Here is a 16,315-nt window from a genome sequence, read left to right on the forward strand (position 1 = left end):
TTAAAAATATACTTTATTGATAAACCAATTTCTCCCAAACACTTTTCTTATTGCTTCTTTTACATCTTTGTTCCTCAAACTGTAGATAATGGGATTCACCATGGGAATCACAATAGTGTAGAATATAGATGCTGTCATGTCATGATCCAAAGCATAGCTGGAACTTGGTCTCATATACATGAAGAGGATTGTTCCTTGGTAAACTGACTCTCCAGTTAGGTGACAGCCACAAGTGAAAAACACTTTTTGCCTTCCTTCAGCAGAATGCATCTTCAGAATGGCCAACAAAATTAAACCATAGGAGATTAGGACAATCAGGATGGCGAATATCTCCATAGAACTCACGGCGTAGAAGAGTAGAAGCTGGTTAATGTGAATGTCCAAACAGGAGATAGCAAGAAGTGGAGGAATATCACAAAGGACATGTCTAATTTCATTGGATACACAGAAGGAGAGGCTAAAAGTTGCTACTGTGTGTAACGTAGCATGTGAAATACCAGAAACATATGAAGCAATGATGAGCGGCACATAGACTCTGGGTGACATGTCAACTGAATAGAGAAGTGGGTTGTAGATGGCTACATAGCGATCATAAGCCATAGCTGCCAAAAGAAAGCATTCTGTGGTCCCAAAAGTTATGTCCAGAAACATTTGTGTTGCACATCCAAGGAATGAAATGGCTTTATTCTTTGACATAAAATCTGCTAACATATTTGGGGTAACAGATGATGAATAGGAGGCGTCCAAGATTGATAACACACTCAGAAAATAGTACATGGGGTTGTGGAGCCTGGAATCCCCAATGACCAATACAACCAGTCCTAAATTTCCAATCAGAGTAAAGAGGTAGATTGCTAGAAATAGAAAAAATAAGATGATCTGCAGTTCACGATTGTCTGTGAAGCTCTTCAGTACAAATGTGGTGACTTCTGTGTCATTTTTCATGTTGACACTTCATGGAACAAACTTGAAAATATACGTGAAATCACAATTTTTATTTCCATGACAGGGATGCAGAATATTGTGAATAAAAGGAATGTTAACTATGTCCTCATATTGATTTTTCAGAAATGCATGATTTCCCAGCAGCAACTCATAAGACAATGACAAGACAGTGAATGAATAGTCAGTAGCACTCACTGAAGAATTAAATGGAAGATAAAGACATTTACTCATTGGTTAATAACATGTCATTACCAAAATAATTGAGGTAATTGGTTTATTTATTAAAACCAGTCATTTATTTAAAGAAATTTCTTGCTCGCATCCAAACACTTGAGATAATATATTAATGGGCAGAGCGTTAGAATTTAACACCAGAGTTCTAGTTCTTTCAGGAATTGTGTAAAATTATTTGCTATAATCTTCTAACCTGCAGAACAAGGCTATTAATTTTATCTTTCAAGATTCAGATGAACATTAAAACAGATAATTAATTAATGAAATTTAATCTTTAAAATAATTTAAAACATAGAGTATGCTGACTGGAGTTGGTCTTAGGAAGTAGCACCCATCTGTATTATAACATCTAATAAGCTACTCTCTGAGTATTCTCCAGTTCCATTACCAACTTTTGGATTTTTCTGAATGGAATTTATCAAGTTGTTTTTTGAGGAAAGATTCACCATGAATTAATTCAAAAATTACATGATATCTTATGTTTCCTTCAAAGAGCTTTCTTAAAAAATTAGGTTCATGGTATTGTATTGTCCTTTTTGGGCTATATATTAGGCCACTGGTGTTTTTGACAATCTATGTGTTTTATTACTCCCTTAAATATTTCTGGTGAAACTGTAAGAAATTATTGAAGATGTTAAAAAAAAAATCATGACTTTCATACTTTCAAAGTATTTTCTTCCAAGGTATTTTTTTCAAGATTTTATACTTGTTTATGTTTTGTTGCTTGTGGACTCAGTGAAATAAGAATTAAGTAACTTTTATCTTACTATTAGAGTAGTAAGTAAAAAAAAGAAATTAAATTTCCTTTGAATGTAGATATAAGATTTAAGATTATAAATAAAGAAAGAGATGGACTGTAGAAAGAATAGATTATTTTCTGGATGGCCCCATAGATAAGCAACTCAGAAGTTAAAGAGTTACCACCTCTGTTATTGAATATTTAATTTTTTTTTTTTTAGCTCATAGTTTACCACCTGTTTGAAGGATATGTATTATAATACTGTTTTAATAAAATATTTATTTTTAACCTATTCTCCCTACACTATATCTTAAACTACTCTGATTTACTGATGAGGAAATTTGAGTCAGCTTTTTTTTTTTTTTTTATGGGTACTTAATCTGCTACAAATATTAATCTGTAACTACTTAAATTAATGATCCAATTCAGCTCCAGTTTTAGTGAATTGATATGGATCTCTCAGTAAAAGAAATATTTAGATTAGAGCAACTAAAGGAGAAAAAATCCAAATACCTATAATATTCTGGGAAAGATAAAATCAGAATTACCTAAAAATATTGTAAATATTTATCGAACATATTTCCATAGGAATTTTGTAAAGAGTAAAGTTAGAGGAAAAAAATACTGAAATGATTTGTCAGAGAAGACAATATATTTTAGATTGAATTCTCTTTATTGGACACAATAATTTAAGACAAAACAGATTAGAAGTCCTATATGAACTACTTGAATTAACCTTATACTTTTGAGTGACTACAGAACTATAAACTGCTTTTAAATACACCATTTAATTAAAAAAAAAATCTGTTTTACTGACTTAACTGGGAAATTCCTAAATATATTTCTTATTTTGAAAAATGTCATTGGTAAGGGAGAGGTGAACGTGGATATTAACTGAAGAGATAGTGAGACAAAGGTGATTATGTAAATAAGATAAATACAGAGTCAATGGAAATAAAATGGAAACTGTGATGAATGATGAATGAAAAAAATTCATTATATTATTAAAAATATTATTAGGAGTCTAAAGAAAAAGATGATTTTGTAATACAACCTTTGACATCAGCTCAACAATGTGCCTAAATGTACAACGGTACAAGATAATTAGCATAGGGTATGGAATCTGAAAATATATGCTCATCGTTCAGTTCTATGATTAGAAGTTGTATGTGATGTTAGATTTTCTCTCTAAAGTTTAGTCTTCTTTAAATTGGCAAAAAAGTTTAATGAAGAAGCCATTCAGGCACAATTTGGATGTGTGTGCACATAAAACACAAACAGACACGTTCATGCAGACATAGAACCAGGCACAGTAATTAAATATGCAGAGCAATTTCTTTTAAATATTTCAATTTTTGGTCATCAGTGAAACAGATAAATATCACTGATTTTTTTTATCTGATGTATTTCTTCTTGAAAATCAAATTTGAGTAACAATATTTTAGTCAAAGCATTAAAAAAATGTGTGTCCCCAGAGATAAGTACATTTAATGTACCTGTTTTGTGATTATCAATATGCACTCAAGCATTATTTCATCAGGATCAAACTAAATGAATCATATTACAATTAAAAAGGGCTATAAAAGTGGATTTAGTCATTTTCTTCCTCCTTTTCACTTCACAGAAACAGTATAATTTTTATAAGTAAAGTTTCATTAGTATGAAATAAGTTTATTCTTTAGAGGGTAAAGGAATTCTGTGAGTTGTGTGATCCACTGATAACAATAAAATTACACAAACATTACAGCATTGCCATTTGTTCAATTACAGTGTGGTTAATTTGGTTTTCTATAAAAAAAAAAAGGTTAAACACTTGAGTTAAATGTCTCTCAACACAAGCTTTTCTGCTATGTGTCAAAACAAAAGTTATACTGAGTATGACTAAGCCAATATTAGCACTTCTGGAAAGGCATCAAAGTCGTAAAGAGAAAGTGTTATGATTAGTAAATAATTCAATAGGATCAATCTTAAAGAAATTAATGTAAAGTCATGTTAAGGAAAAGAAGATAACTGTAGATATATTGGGCCCAACACTGAAACACTAATAATACAAAGGAGAGAAATAATAACAGCTATCATTTATTGGTGTCATTTGTTGAGCTTTTGCTGTATGAATGGACTTTTCTGCACATTACTTTATAATATCTTTACACCAATCTTCAAAACAATAAATATCAGAGCCAAGACTCAATCCCAGCTCTCCGTGATCTCAAAGTGTATTTTCTTTCCATCCTTCTATACTGCCTCCTATTACACTTACGCTTAATTCTGTAACTGCCCCTTCCGCCATGATAAATAAAACAGAACACCATTCTTGCAATGTTTGGGTATTTTTCAAGTCATTAATACCAGAGAAATATTATGAAATGAAAAACTGAAGTGATTTCTAGATTTAACAACTAGCAAAATAAACTTTAATTATCTTCCCCTCATTTTTTTTATATCCAAATATAAGGTCCCATGCAGTTGAACAGTTCAAATATTCTTGTTTTCTATTACTATATTCAGTTTTGACCTTTTCTCCCATAGTTCTTACTTTGAACTAGACTATCTTCTTTCATCAGGAAAACTAAAGCATACACCCACTTTGGGGGCTCTTGCTTACCCCTACAAGCATATATTTAATGTTGCTATTTTCTCTGTTCTTTTCTAGGAAGTATGGGTTTTAAATTATTGGGTAGAAATCTGCATATATTAGATTTTGATGGATCTATAAAAATCACCAATGCAATAGGGAAGAACTAAAGTTTTTTTTAATACTGGAGATATCACAGCATATTCTACCTTGATATTTTAAATTCTTTCTCCTAAATATTCTGCAAATGATCTGATATTTTCCCTTACCTATAGAATAGCAGATGCAGGATTAGGTACACTATCAATACATTTAATTTAGGTCTTTTATATCCACTTGCCCTGCTGTTAAAGAAGCCCATAGGAGATGCCCAGAGGGGAATACTCCCCAATTAACTTCTGGTTCAAACAGCAACATAATAATTTACACAAGGATAAAGAAGAAAGCAGTTTTTGAATAATATACAAAATCTTGACATTTGTTGAATGAGTATAGTTCTTTGACTTCTGCTTTAAAATGATGTCATAGGGAAAATTGCAATTTAATATTAGATAATAGATTGTAAGATATTAGACAAAATCTTATAGCTCTGACACTGGGTTAGCACTTAGCTTCTCTGAGACCCAGTGTCCTCATACCAGCAGTATAATGAAATATGGATGACCATAAACCCTTGTGCTAGATTCAACAATTGACATATTACTGTTTTACCTTATTACATTTTACTGTATTTCTTGATTTGTTACAATATAAAGTGTATTTATATTGGTAAAACAGTAATATATCAATTGTTGAATCCAGCACAAGGGTTTATGGTCATCCATATTCATTATACTTCTACACTGTTCAAATTATAAAGCCTTTGAAATAAATAAGGTATAGATTTTGAGTTTATTGAAAGGCATACAATTCAAGAGATAAGAAAGTACAAAAATGTAATAGTTACATAGAGAAGGAGACATTAAATATTCAAGGATCTGGAATACTTCATCAATCAAACACTTTTTTGATTCCTAAACAGCAAAAACTAATCTATGGTTTACTCAGATGAAATAGTAATAGCACAGACAACAGAGATTACGACATTTGAGTAAACACTCTATAATGAAAGAGGAAACAAAATAAATAAATACTGAAAAAGAACTAAATGACTCTGATACAAAGCTAGCAGAATAAAATTAAAGCAATGCCTCGTTAAAGAAATAATAATTTCTTCCAATACTATCACACACAAACATTCCCACACAAACCCTAAACACTAGTACGCACACACTAAATGCATAGGCACACACATGCGCACATGCACCCATGTGCAGGACAAAAGAGAAATTTAGCACTGATAGATGAGCAAGGGCCAATAGAGTCTTTAATTTTCTACAATTCTCCAGATGATTAGGGTGGGCAGCCACATTGGAAGCAAGAAATCTAGTGAAAGCTGAAGTCTGGAGTAGTGAACTAACTTGTATAACCATTCACGTGTTTATCCGAACTTCTCTTTGAAAGATTTCTATGTGGCAGAAAAACACAACAAATAAACAAGGACAGACTATAAACACTATGAAGAGAAGCAAAGCCAAGCCAAGGAATAAAGTAAGGCGTTGTGGGACCCAGATATATTTTTCAGAGGATGTAGTGTGAGCCTCTATGATTAGAGGACACAGGAACCAAAATCTGAATAAAACGATGCAACATGACACTCAGAATTCCTTTCACTTTTAAGAATGCACAGACAATAGAGATTATATTTGAGAAAATCCTTTGCCATAAAATGAGTCATCAACAACAGCAATAAATAAATAATTAGATAGATAAATAAAATGTTAAATGGAAATTTTTAGCAAGCAGAAGGTAATTAAAGAAATTTCTCATTAATAAACCCAGAATCTCCTCCAGAACACTTCCTTAAAAAATTGCATACAAACAGCAAAGAGGGACGTGAAAGAAAAAAAAAAAAAAAGATGACTTTAACAAAATTAAACCACAAAAGAACCCCGTTAACCCCGGCTTAAGAAATTTCAGGTATTAAGGCACCCACAACAGCAGCCACAGGGTAATCAAAAAGCAAAGTAGTAATAGGACCAGCTGGAACTGACTTGACAGCAACAGGTTTGGTTTTTGGTTAGTATTAACTCAGAAAACTTCATAATGGGACTCTGAAAGTAGAGAGTGGAGATCTAAGCAATATCAACCAGGGAAAATGGGAAAAGCATTCAGGCTTCCAACTGCAGGTAGATGACTACTCCTCCATCCTCACCCAAACCCACAGCAAAGAATCACAAAAGGATTTCTGGAGAGTCAAGTGGTTCTCTGGGACATTGAGGACCTCTGAAGTAAGCATCACACAATTCCTTCAAAAAGAATAAGGCTTCCCCATAAGGAAAAAAAAAAACTGAGAGGAGAATTTAAATTGAATAGGCAGGAAAGGCAGGAAAGGAACTTTTCAAAGAAGAGAGGGGGGTGTTCTCGAAGACGTAAGCCTCAGAAAAGATAGCTACAACAATATATACTTTCTAAAGTGCAAAATATATCCCTTTGGTAACCAAGACTTGTAGATCTATTGCGCTGTTGTTAGGTACCATCGAGTCGGTTCCGACTCATAGCGACCCTATGCACAATAGAACAAAACACTGCCTAATACTGTGCCATCCTTACAATTGTTACTATGCTTCAGCCCAATATTGCAGCCACTGTGTCAATCCATGTTGTTCTAGATCTATGGAACTCATTAACCCAGAAGCTTCTCTCATGCTGTCTTCTTGTCACTACCTACTCTGTAAAAGTAACACCAGCTCTGAAGAAAAGATTAATTTATTTAACAGTTAGTTTTTAAAGTGAAGGCTATCGATTTTTAATATAAATACAGAAAATCCACCATACATATAGGGACCAGGTAGTTTACTTTGCTTCAAAAAAAAAAATAGACAAAGTAGCAATTGTGGCCAATGGTTTGGTTGGTCAGGTATGAGGAAGGAACATAATTGGAAAATTGATGAAAGGAATGTCTGGAGAAGAGGTATGGGAAAAGACCTTTCTGAGTGGGCAAAAAATGTGAAGATATTTGTGTCCCAACTTTGTTTCCAACTTTCACATTCCAAATACTAGTAATTATCAATGCATCTTGATTGCATGTTTGATCAATTTCAGACTGCAGCAGCTGATAAAAATCTTTTTCTTCATCTTTAGCCCTAGCGGTTGGTGCGTAAATTTGAATAATAGTTGAATTAACTGGCCTTCCTTGTGGACGTATGGATATTATCCTATCACTGACAGCATTGTACTTGAGGATAGATCTTGAAATGTTCTTTTTGACGATGAATGCAACACCATTTCTCTTCGAGTTGTCATTTCCACAGTAGTAGACTATATGACTGTCTGATTCAAAAGGGCCAATACCAGTCCATTTCAGCTCACTAGTACCTGGGATATCAATATTTATGCATTCCATTTCATTTTTGATGATTTCCAATTTTTCTAGATTCATAACTCCTACATTCCAGGTTCTGATTATTAATGTCTGCTTTGCAGCTGTTTCTTCTGCTTTTGAGTCATGCCACATCAGCAAATGAAGGTTCCCAAAGCTTTACTCCATGCACGTGACTAAGTTTGACTCTACTTTGAGGAGGCAGCTCTTCCCTAGTTATCTTTTGAGTGCCTTCCAACCTGAGGTGCTCATCTTCCAGCACTATATCAAACAATGTTCTGCTGCTATTCATAAGGATTTCACTGTCTAATGCTTTTCAGAAGTAAACTGCCAGGTTCTTCTTCCTAGTCTGTCTTAGTCTGGAAGCTTAGCAGAAACCTGTCTTCCGTGGGTGGAAAAAAAGAAGAAGGATCAATAGTTCGAAAATATGGCCTTGGTGATAGAAACAATGCCAGAGATCGAACGATAGAATTTTGCAAGACCAACAACTTCTTCATTGCAAATACCTTCTTTCACCAACATAAACGGCAATTATACACATGGACCTCGCCATATGGAACACACAGAAATCAAATTCACTACATTTGTGGAAAGCGACAATGGAAAAGCTCAAGATCACCTGCCAGAACAAGGCCAGGGGCCGACTGTGGAACAGACCATCAATTGCTCATACGCAAGTTCAAGCTGAAACTGAAGAACATCAGAGCAAGTCCATGAGAGCCAAAATATGACCTTGAGTATATCCCACTTGAATTTAGAGACCATCTCAAGAATAGATTTGACACATTGAACACTAGTGACTAAAGACCAGATGAGCTGTGGAATAACATCATGGACATCATCCATGAAGAAAACAAGAGGTCACTGAAAAGATATGAAAGAAAGAAAAGACCAAGATGGATGTCAGAGGAGACTCCGAAACTTGCTCTTGAGTGTCGAGCAGCTGAAGCAAAAGGAAGAATTGCTGAAGCAAAAAAAAAAAAAAACTGAACTGAAGATTTCAAAGGGCCTCTCAAGAAGACAAAGTAAAATGTTATAATGACATGTGCAAAGAACTGGAGATGGAAAACCAAAAGGGAAGAACATGCTCCACGTTTCTAAAGCTGAAAGAACTAAAGAAAAAATTCAAGCCTTGAGCTGCAATAGTGAAGGATTCCATGGGGAAAATGTTAAATGATGCAGGAAGCACCAAAAAAGGATGGAAGGAAAACACAGAGTCATTATGCCAAAAAGGAGTAGTCGATATTCAACCATTTCAAGAGGTGGCATATGATCAGGAACCAATGGTACTGAAGGACGAAGTCCAAGCTGCTGTGAAGGCATTGGTAAAAAACGAGGCCCCAGGAATTGATGGAATATCAATTGAGGCGTTTGAACAAACAGATGCAATGCTAGAGGTGCTCAATCGTCTATGCCAAGAAATATGGAAGACAGCTTCCTGGCCAACTGACTGGAAGAGATGCACATTTATGCCTATTCCCAAGAAAGGTGATCCAACCGAATGTGGAAATTATAGAACAATATCATTAATATCACACACAAGCAAAATTTTGCTGAAGATCATTCAAAAACAGCTGCCTCAGTTTATCAACGGGGAACTGCCTGAAACTCAGGCCAGTTTCAGAAGAGAACATGGAACCAGGGATATCACTGCTGATGTCAGATGGATCCTGGCTGAAAGCAGAGAATACCAGAAGGATGTTTACCTGTGTTTTATTGACATTCAACTGTGCGGATCATAACAAACTATAGATAACATTGGGAAGAATGGGAATTCCAGAACCCTTAATTGTGCTCATGAGGAACCTTTACATAGATCAAGAGGCAGTTGTTTGGACAGAACAAGGGGATACAGATTGGTTTAAAGCCAGGAAAGGTGTGCGTCAGGGTTGTATTCTTTCACCATACCTATTTAATCTGTATGCTGGACAAATAATCTGAGAAGCTGGACTATATGAAGAAGAACGGGGCATCAGGATTGGAGGAAGACTCATTAACAACCTGCATTATTTAGATGACACAAACTTGCTTGCTGAAAGTGAAGAGAACTTGAAGCACTTACTAATGAAGATCAAAGATCACAGTCTTCAGTATGGACTGCACCTCAACATAAAGAAAACAAAAATCCTCACTACTGGACCAATGAGTAACATCAAGATAAATGGAGAAAGATTGAAGTTGTCAAGGATTTCATTTTGCTTGGATCCACAGTCAACAGCCATGGAAGCAGCAGTCAAGAAATCAAAAGACGCATTGCATTGGGCAAATCTGCTACAAAGGACCTCTTCAAAGTGTTCAAGAGCAAAGATGTCACCTTGAAGACTAAGGTGTGCCTGACCCAAGCCATGGTATTTTCAATCACATCATATGCATGTGAAGGCTGGACAATGAATAAGGAAGACTGAAGAGGAGTTGACGCCTTTGAATTGTGGTGTTGGCAAAGAATGTTGAATATACCACGGACTGCCAAAAGAATGAACAAATCTATCTTAAGAGAAGTACAGCCAGAATGCTTCTTAGAGACAAGGATGGTGAGACTGTATCTTATATACTTTGGACATGTTGTCGGGAGGGATCAGTCCCTGGAGAAGGACATCATGCTTGGCAAAGTACAGGGTCAGCGGAAAAGAGGAAGACCCTCAAGGAGGTTGATTGACACCGTGGCTGCAACAATGAGTTCAAGCATAACAACGATTGTAAGGATGGTGTAGGACCGGGCAGTGTTTCGCTCCATTGTGCATAGGGTCGCTATGAGTCGGAGCTGACTCAATGGCACCTAACAACAACAGCAATTTGTGTCCCATATGAATACTCACCAGTGAGTTATCTTAGCAAAGGAAGATTTTCATAGTCAAGTTAATAGGATGATCTGTTCTGTGTCTAAAACTCAGCTTCTTTGGAAATCCTTGTGACGTAGTAGTTAAGTGCTACAGCAGCTAACCAAAAGGTCGGCAGTTGGAATCCACCAGGTGCTCCATGATAACTCTATGGGGCAGCTCTACTCTGTCCTATAGGGTCGCTATGGGTCAGAATCAACTCAATGGCAATGGGTTTGATGTTTGTTTTTTTTTTTTTTTCTTTTTGCCCCGCCATTCCTGCCATTGCCCAGTGGGTTCACGGACAAAGTGGTCGTGTTTGAAGTGATGGAGGTTGTACATGAGTTCAGCGACATGAATTTCCACTCACCAAAGACAACCCAGCTATGGCTACTGCTAAGTGCACAACCTGCAAGCAGCAGAGATCAACACTGAGTACCCAGTATGATGTCATTGCCCTGAGTGATCTGCCAGCTAGCTACCTGATGGTGAATTTATTACATCGGACAGCTTCCGTCATGGAAAAGGCAATGTTGTTCTTATTGGGCTAGACATTTCCCTTAGATATGGATTTGCTTTTCCTATACACAGTGCTTCTACAAAAACTGCTATCCAGGGCGCTACAGAATGCCTAACTCTACTATGATTGGACTCCACACAGCATTGTTTCTGGTCTGTAGATTAGTATATGAGATTACAAAGACAAGAAAGACCCTCTGCAAATCAAAGTTTGATCTTTATTCTGCCAGACCTCTGATATTCTAATGTTCTATCTCATAGAATATTAATAGTTACCTCTATGAAACATTCTCTATTCTTATAACTTCTTATCCACCTGTTTACAGTGTAATTATGTGTACTAATGTCTTATCTCTTATATTAAACTTTCAGTGTGCTTACATCCAAAACTCAAAGAATTTAGAATCTAGGACCTTATAGTTAAGATGAGAAATGGAGTTATTTTTATTAAACTATTACAAATTCTGACATATGTTTTGCTTTCACATTATTTAATAATATACGTGATCACAGGATTGAGGGAGAATTAAGCTGATTATACTTCCAGAAGGAGCAAGCTGTATATAAGGGGATTTAAATTATTAACCAATGACACATAGCTAATTAACACCAGAGCTAGGAATATGTTCTCTATTACTAGATTTATTTTCCAATCCTAAACCTTAATCTTTTCCACTAAGAGATCAGTTTCATACAGGCCAAAGTGATTCTTTTAATCTTTTTTATCTAGTTTGTTTTTCCAGAGCTGTTCTCTTGTTATTGCAGGAAATTATCCATCTATCTAACAACCTATCTACCTACCTACCTATCTACCATCTATCTATCTATCTGTCTGTCTGTCTATCTGCCTGTCTGTCTGTCTATCTAATCTATCTATAATCTACCTATCTACTTGTTTTTGTTGTTACTTTTCTGCCCCAAAAGAGAATTTGCAGTTTTTCTCCTTGGTGCATCCCCTGTGGACTACAACAAGAGCTCAAAAGAGAGGTTTAAGAATCTAAACACAATCATAGCATGCTTTGAGAGAGCAGTTCAGTTATACAGGTAGGAGGAAAAAAACATCATCACATACAAAATATTTTAGAAGTTTGAACCAATAATTTCCAACTAGAATATATGCCTTGATATTTAAACTGAATTAGGTGATCCTAGATAATGCAGACTTGTATTAAAAACTAAACGTTTTCTGGAGGCGGGGCCAAGATGGCTGACTGGGTAGAAGCTACCTCGGATCCCTCTTGCAACAAAGACTCAAGATAACAAGTGAATCGATCACGTACATGACAATCTACGAACCCTGACCATCAAACACAGATCTAAAGAGTTGACCTAAGTGACAGAGACTGAGAACAAACAACCACGAGGAAGCAGCAACTGTTTTCGGAGCCTGGAGCCGGCGTCCCAGTCAGGAAACCTTCGCGTCGGGCTTTGGATTGGGTGCAGGGGAGCTGAGCACGGCATCCTGTAATGGCGCAAACACGGGGCGCAGCCCTACCCCCCTGAACGGACCTCGGGGGGAAGCCCAGCCAGTGCACATAGAAAGCGCAGTGACGTGGCTGACAGCAGGAGAAGTCACCGGGAGGCAGCGACTGGTTTTGGAATCGGGAGTGCGGCGTCCCAGCCGGGGAACCTTGGCACTGGGCTTTGGACTGGGAGCGGAGGAACTAACCACAGCTTCTGAGACAGCGCAAGCACGGAATGCAGGCCTTTGGGGGCAATCTCTACCAAGCCAGGGCACAGAGTCGACGTGCCCCACGGGAATCTCAGATAAAACACTCATACCAAGCAAGATAAGTAACTTTGTCTATGTTTCTGGATGCTACTTTCTCCTATTTATCTGAACCCTCCCCTCCCCTTCCCAGGCAGCTTCATTATCATTGGAATTTCCTGAGCCAGAGAGTGAACTGCCCTGTGGCTTTTTTTTTTTGGGGGGGGGGGGTCTTTTCCTAACCCATTCTCCTGGCCAGAGAGAAGCAGCTAAAAAAACCTAGGGACCAAAAATCCTTCCCTAATTGGAGTAAAAACACAGAACCAGCTCCAGACAAGCATATGTGATCCACAGTCTTGGGCTTTCACCCCTACAGGGAACAAGGTGGGTATTATAATGCAAAGGCATTCTGATAGGGATCTGACTATAGTTGTTTTAGCAGATTAATGGAAAGACAAGTTTCCCAGGTCTGATATCTCTGCGTATTCAACAGAGCCCTCACTGACCCACAACCGGGAACTTAAGGCTGAAGCTCCCCCCAGACCACCTAGCCTCCTGCCTTAGGGGTCTAAGGAGGGTGACAAATACCAATCTGTAGAGGTACTTGCATTCGGGGCCTAAGGTACAGCTGCACAGCCCACCCACCAAAGTGCTTTAGGAATAGAGACACACCTACCTCACTGGCACTTGGGGGAAGTCTGTCAGCACACTGCCCCCCCGGAGTGTGAACCCCAGTTGCTACTAGAATCTGGTGCACACAACTATCACCACTACTTCTCTAGGTGGATAGGTGACAGTCTATACCACACACTTGATGACCCAAAATCAGATTCTACTCAATAATAGTGAATGGACTCTTAGGCATATATATCTGGTAACAGCCCAAACCAGCTGGTAATAGGACATAAGTGAGTCAAGAGCTACAGCAATCAAGACACTGCAATCTAGTACCCCATCTATGTATATTGAAAGAAAACAAAACAAGATAAGACTCAGTGAGCAAATATAAAGTAAATCACTACAATATCTTAGTGATGGCTCGGAGACAGCAGTCGATAACAAACCACATAAAGAAGCAGACCATGATTGCTTCTACAACTCTCCAAATTAAAGAATCAAAATCTTTCCCCAATGAAGATACAGTCCTGGAATTACCAGATACAGGATATAAAAAACTAATTTACAGAATATAAAAAACTAATTTACAGAATGCTTCAAGACATCAGGGATGACCTAAGAAACAAAATACGGCAATCTACAGAAAAAGCCAAGGAACACACTGATAAAGCAGTTGAAGAACTCAAAAACATTATTCAAGAACATAGTGGAAAAATTAATAAGTTGCAAGAATCCATACAGAGACAGCATTCAGAAATCCAAAAGATTAACAATAAAATTACAGAATTAGTCAACGCAGTAGGAAGTCAGAGGAGCAGACTCAAACACTTGGAATGCAGAATGGGAGATCTGGAGGACCAGGGAATTGACACCAATATACCTGGAAAAAAATTAGATAAAATAATTAAAAAAAATGAAGAAACCCTAAGAATCAAGTGGGACTCTATCAAGAAGGATAACTTGTGAGTGATTTGAGTCCCAGAATAGGGAGGGATAACAGAAAACACAGAGAGAATAGTTGAAGATCTGTTGACAGAAAACTTCCCTGACATCATGAAAGACGAAAGGATATCTATCCAAGATGCTCCTCGAACCCCATTTAAGATTGATCCAAAAAGAAAATCACCAAGACATATTACCATCAAACTTGCCAAAACCAAAGATAAAGAGAAAATTTGAAAAGCAGCCAGGGATAAAAGAAAGGTCTCCTACAAAGGAGAATCAATAAAAATAAGTTCAGACTACTCAGCAGAAACCGTGCAGTCAAGAAAACAATGGGATGACATATAGAGAGCATTGAAGGAGAAAAACTGCCAGCCAAGGATCATGTATCCAGCAAAACTCTCTCTGAAATATGAAGGCAAAATTAAAACATTTACAGATAACCACAAGCTTAGAGAATTTGCAAAAACCAAACCAAAGCAACAAGAACTACTAAAGGAAATTGGTCACAAAACCAGTAATATCAGATACCAGCACAACAGAAGGTCACAAAACACAGCATCCTGATATCAACTCAAATAGGGAAATCATAAAAACAAATTAAGATTAATTTTAAAAAGAAAAAAATGTTCAAAACAGGGAATCATTGAAGTCAATATGTAAAAGATCACAATAATCAAAAAGAGGGACTAAATACAAGAGGTATAGAACTGCCATATGGAGAGGGATACAAGGTGATATAGGACTATACAAGTTAGGTTTTTACTTAGAAAAATAGGGGTAAATATTAAGGTAACCTCAAAGAGGTATAACAACTCCATAACTCAAAATAAAAACCAAGAAAAACATAACGACTCAGCAAACATAAAGTCAAATACTATGAAAATGAGGAACACATGATTTACAAAGAAAAATATTTCAGCACAAAAAAGTAAGTGGAAAAACGAAATTGTCAACAAAACACTTAAAAAGGCATCAAAATGACAGCACTAAACACATAGTTATCTATAATTAGGCTGAATGTAAATGGACTAAACGCACCAATGAAGAGACAGAGAGTCTCAGACTGGATAAAGAAACACGACCTGTCTATATGCTGCCTACAAGAGACACACTTTAGGCTTAGAGACACAAACAAACTAAAACTCAAAGGATGGAAAAAAATATATCAAGCAAACAGTAAGCAAAAAAGAGCAGGAGTAGCAACATTAATTTCTGACAAAATAGACTTTAAAGTTAAATCCACCACAAAAGATAAAGAAGGACATTACATAATGATAAAAGGGACAATTGACCAGGAAGATATAAACATATTAAATAATTATGCACCCAATGACAGGGCTGCAAGATACATAAATCAAATTTTAACAGAACTGAAAAGTGAGATAGATACCTCCACAATTATAGTAGGAGACTTCAACACACCACTTTCGGAGAAGGACAGGGCACCCAGTAAGAAGCTCAATAGAGACACGAAAGGCCTAATTACAACAGCAATCAACCAACTTGACCTCATTGACTTATACAGAACTCTCCACCCAACTGCTGCAAAATATACTTTTTTTTCTAGCGCACATGGAACATTCTCTAGAATAGACCACATATTAGATCATAAAACAAACTGTTGCAGAATCCAAAACACTGAAATATTACAAAGCATCTTCTCAGACCACAAGGCCATAAAAGTGGAAATCAGTAACAGAAAAATTAGGGAAAAGAAATCAAATACTTGGAAAATGAACAATACCCTCCTGAAAAAAGACTGGGTTATAGAAGACATTGAGGAGGGAATAAAGAA

The 16,315-nt window shown here is 36.6% G+C and overlaps 1 protein-coding gene across 1 annotated transcript; it reads right to left on the bottom strand.

Annotated features, from left to right (window-relative positions):
- On the bottom strand, positions 1–1,038 carry LOC126081195 (olfactory receptor 5T2-like). The gene has a single exon (XM_049892850.1). It carries the CDS (start codon positions 943–945, stop codon positions 1–3), a length of 945 nt encoding a protein of 314 aa, XP_049748807.1. The 5' UTR covers positions 946–1,038.
- Positions 1,039–16,315: the final 15,277 nt, after the last annotated feature.

Source organism: Elephas maximus, chromosome 7 (genome assembly GCF_024166365.1).
Source record: "Elephas maximus indicus isolate mEleMax1 chromosome 7, mEleMax1 primary haplotype, whole genome shotgun sequence".
In the NCBI taxonomy this organism is placed as follows: Eukaryota; Metazoa; Chordata; class Mammalia; order Proboscidea; family Elephantidae; genus Elephas; species Elephas maximus.

Coding starts and splice junctions, on each gene's coding strand:
- LOC126081195 (XM_049892850.1), bottom strand. CDS start 945: ATGAAAAATGACACAGAAGTCACCACATTTGTACTGAAGAGCTTCACA.